Source organism: Penaeus chinensis, chromosome 30 (assembly GCF_019202785.1).
Source record: "Penaeus chinensis breed Huanghai No. 1 chromosome 30, ASM1920278v2, whole genome shotgun sequence".
NCBI lineage: Eukaryota > Metazoa > Arthropoda > Malacostraca > Decapoda > Penaeidae > Penaeus > Penaeus chinensis.
The window spans coordinates 11,279,079-11,281,578 of NC_061848.1; the positions used below are offsets into that span (position 1 = coordinate 11,279,079).

Genomic DNA, 2,500 nt, shown 5'->3' on the forward strand with positions numbered 1-2,500 from the left:
TATATTTTTTTAATATTGATTAGCACGTTATGATAAGAGTATCATCAGGAAAAGTTGACTTCACTGCTGAATTACACTGACCTGCTAATTGTAGAATCTGTCTTGTAGTAGATCTGTCCCTTGTACTGAAATGCGGATAGATTGGTCTCAGCTTCAGTCCTTGAACAGTTGACGTAACGCATCCAGTTACTAACTGCACTGTCTACAGCATCAATGCACGTATTGCTTGTCCCAACACCTCGAATCTGCAAAGTACAGGAAGCAGGATTTTTGTTTACCCATTTGTTTTGTGAATTTTTTTTTTAATAGATTTGATGGTTTACAAGAAATGCTGAAAAATCATTCTGCAATACAATTATATGACATATGTTTTACGCCACAGAAATCCCACCTTCCAGCCATAGCCAGATTCTTTGCCGTCTTCCGGATGGCCACGTAGGACACGGCCCTCATAGGGACCAAAGACAAGATGGGCTGGGAGATGAGCATTGGTCCACACGCCTTTTCCTGCGCCCTTCACTTTCGAGTCGTGGACAGTGAGGGGCCAAGGGGCTGTGAGGCGAGCACGATCTTTCTCACTGCCGTCTCGAACGACCTGCCCAGACATATTACAGTTTAGGGATGATAGCGCGATTTAAAACTGTGTGTGTATGCGCGCGCTCGTGTGTGTCTATGATCATGATCAATTAGGTTTATGATCTGTTAAATTGTCCATCTAACGAAAGTTGTGAGAAAACAGCATTAGATGTAAAGTGGCCAGTTTGAAAAAAGTTCTGAAATGAGAACGCTATTTTATATTTCATATCCGTGGCAATACTTAGACATGAATGGCACACTTACGGGGTTATCCAAAATAAGGAACAATGGATGATACGGACACTCTCCCTCTTTCTCTTCTTCACAGTCTGCGCAATCTGTAGACAAAAAAAAAAATAAAAAAAATAAGGCATCCGAATCTAACTAGCTCATGCGCATATTAAGTGCACAACCATCTTACAATATAAAAACTTAATAAATAAATGAAGAGAAATTATTCCAAGTAAGATTACGAATTCACGTAACGACAACTACCGGAGCTGACGAAACAAACGCTCTTTTACTTACAAATAAAATCGTCATCTTTAGTAATGCTTTCTTCATAAAACAGTTTTCTTCTGCTGCAACGTTTTGGGTACCGCATCGTGGAATTTTCCCCCGGAAGACAGCTTTTTCCCCGAGCCTCGTCATCTGATCTTACACCATCAAGTGTTTTAGACTCAACTGGAAGCTCCTCCACTGTCACCATCTCTGTGCCCGTTGCCACCTGTGACATGGGACCGGAAAAGGTCCCCTTGTCCTCTGGCTTAACATTTTCCTCAGCGGAATCTCCACTTGGCCTGTCGGCTGTTGTTGGCACTACCTGGAACATTCAAGATTTCAAGAGGATTTCTTGATTTGTAATAAAGCATGAATATGTAAGAATGACTGAGCAATAGCAATGCTGAACAGACAAAACATGTTAATAAGAATTTTGTGTCACTTCTAAAAAAATGTTTTCAAAATCCTGATATAAATGGTTAGCTCTTGTACACGAGAAGATACAGCATCGTTAGCTAGACTTCTTTTAGAAAAAAAAAAAAAAAATGACATGAAAAATTGCCGAAGAGACACAATTTCGGTTTTAGTTTGTGCAACAATCCAGCGACAAAGTCGCAGAAATGCTTAAAAACTGTCTTGCAACAGTTCCTCGACAGTCCAGCGACTGCCGCCTGTTCTGTAAAGTTCTGCTAGAATAAACACCCTAATATTAAACTCAGATCCGTATCCAGACAGAAATACAAGCAGACACTGAGGCTGGAAAGAAAAACCGAAAGGAGAGGGAGACCAGACAGAGACAAAGCAGGAAGACAAACCTTGACCGTGCCCTTTGCAGCTGCCGCCAACTTGGCTGGAGTCCACAGCGGAATAACATCTATTTGGTCTACACTGAGCGGCGCATCATCGTAGTTCTCACACCTTCTGGCCGAAGCTGGAGCGCTCCACTCTGCCTTCCTCTTACGACCGCCTCTTCTGCCACCGCCCACGCTTCCACTTTTGCTCGCATATCTGCAACGGCAATTTCTCTGCAATATATCGGTTTCCAGCAAAGCAATGCGCCTGTTTTCATTCACTAAGCCCGGTGGAATCGCCGCCCTACCTGCCAGGCGTCCTCTCCTTCTCGGGCGTCCACTCGTCGTCCTCGTCGTCCACGCCGACTCGAGGCGGCCTGGCTGTGGACGCGACGAACCCGTTGCGTTGCTTCCTCTGTTGTCGCACGACGAACTCCGGGAGGCTGGGGTCCAATCCTGAAAGAGGAATGGACAAGGGATTTTGGAGAGGAAATGTGTATGAGCCGGTGATGAGGGAAATCCCAGGCTCCGAGTGAAGCAATTTAATAAAGCCATGATTAAGTGATATTTAAAATTAGAGAAATCAACTTGTGATAGTATTTGCGCGAGCGCATGCGCGTTTCAGATGTGTT

The 2,500-nt window shown here is 44.0% G+C and overlaps 1 protein-coding gene across 1 annotated transcript in view; it reads right to left on the bottom strand.

The window, feature by feature from the left end:
* LOC125041519 (zinc finger protein 724-like) overlaps positions 1-2,500 on the bottom strand; it is a 6,305-nt gene that overhangs the window by 2,477 nt on the left and 1,328 nt on the right. Inside the window, exons 2-7 of the mRNA XM_047636535.1 lie at positions 2,177-2,324; positions 1,893-2,085; positions 1,105-1,399; positions 841-914; positions 392-595; positions 82-245 (exon numbers count right to left, since the gene is read on the bottom strand). Of these exons, the coding sequence (XP_047492491.1) occupies positions 82-245; positions 392-595; positions 841-914; positions 1,105-1,399; positions 1,893-2,085; positions 2,177-2,324 (1,078 nt within the window). The remainder of the gene's footprint in view (positions 1-81; positions 246-391; positions 596-840; positions 915-1,104; positions 1,400-1,892; positions 2,086-2,176; positions 2,325-2,500) is intronic.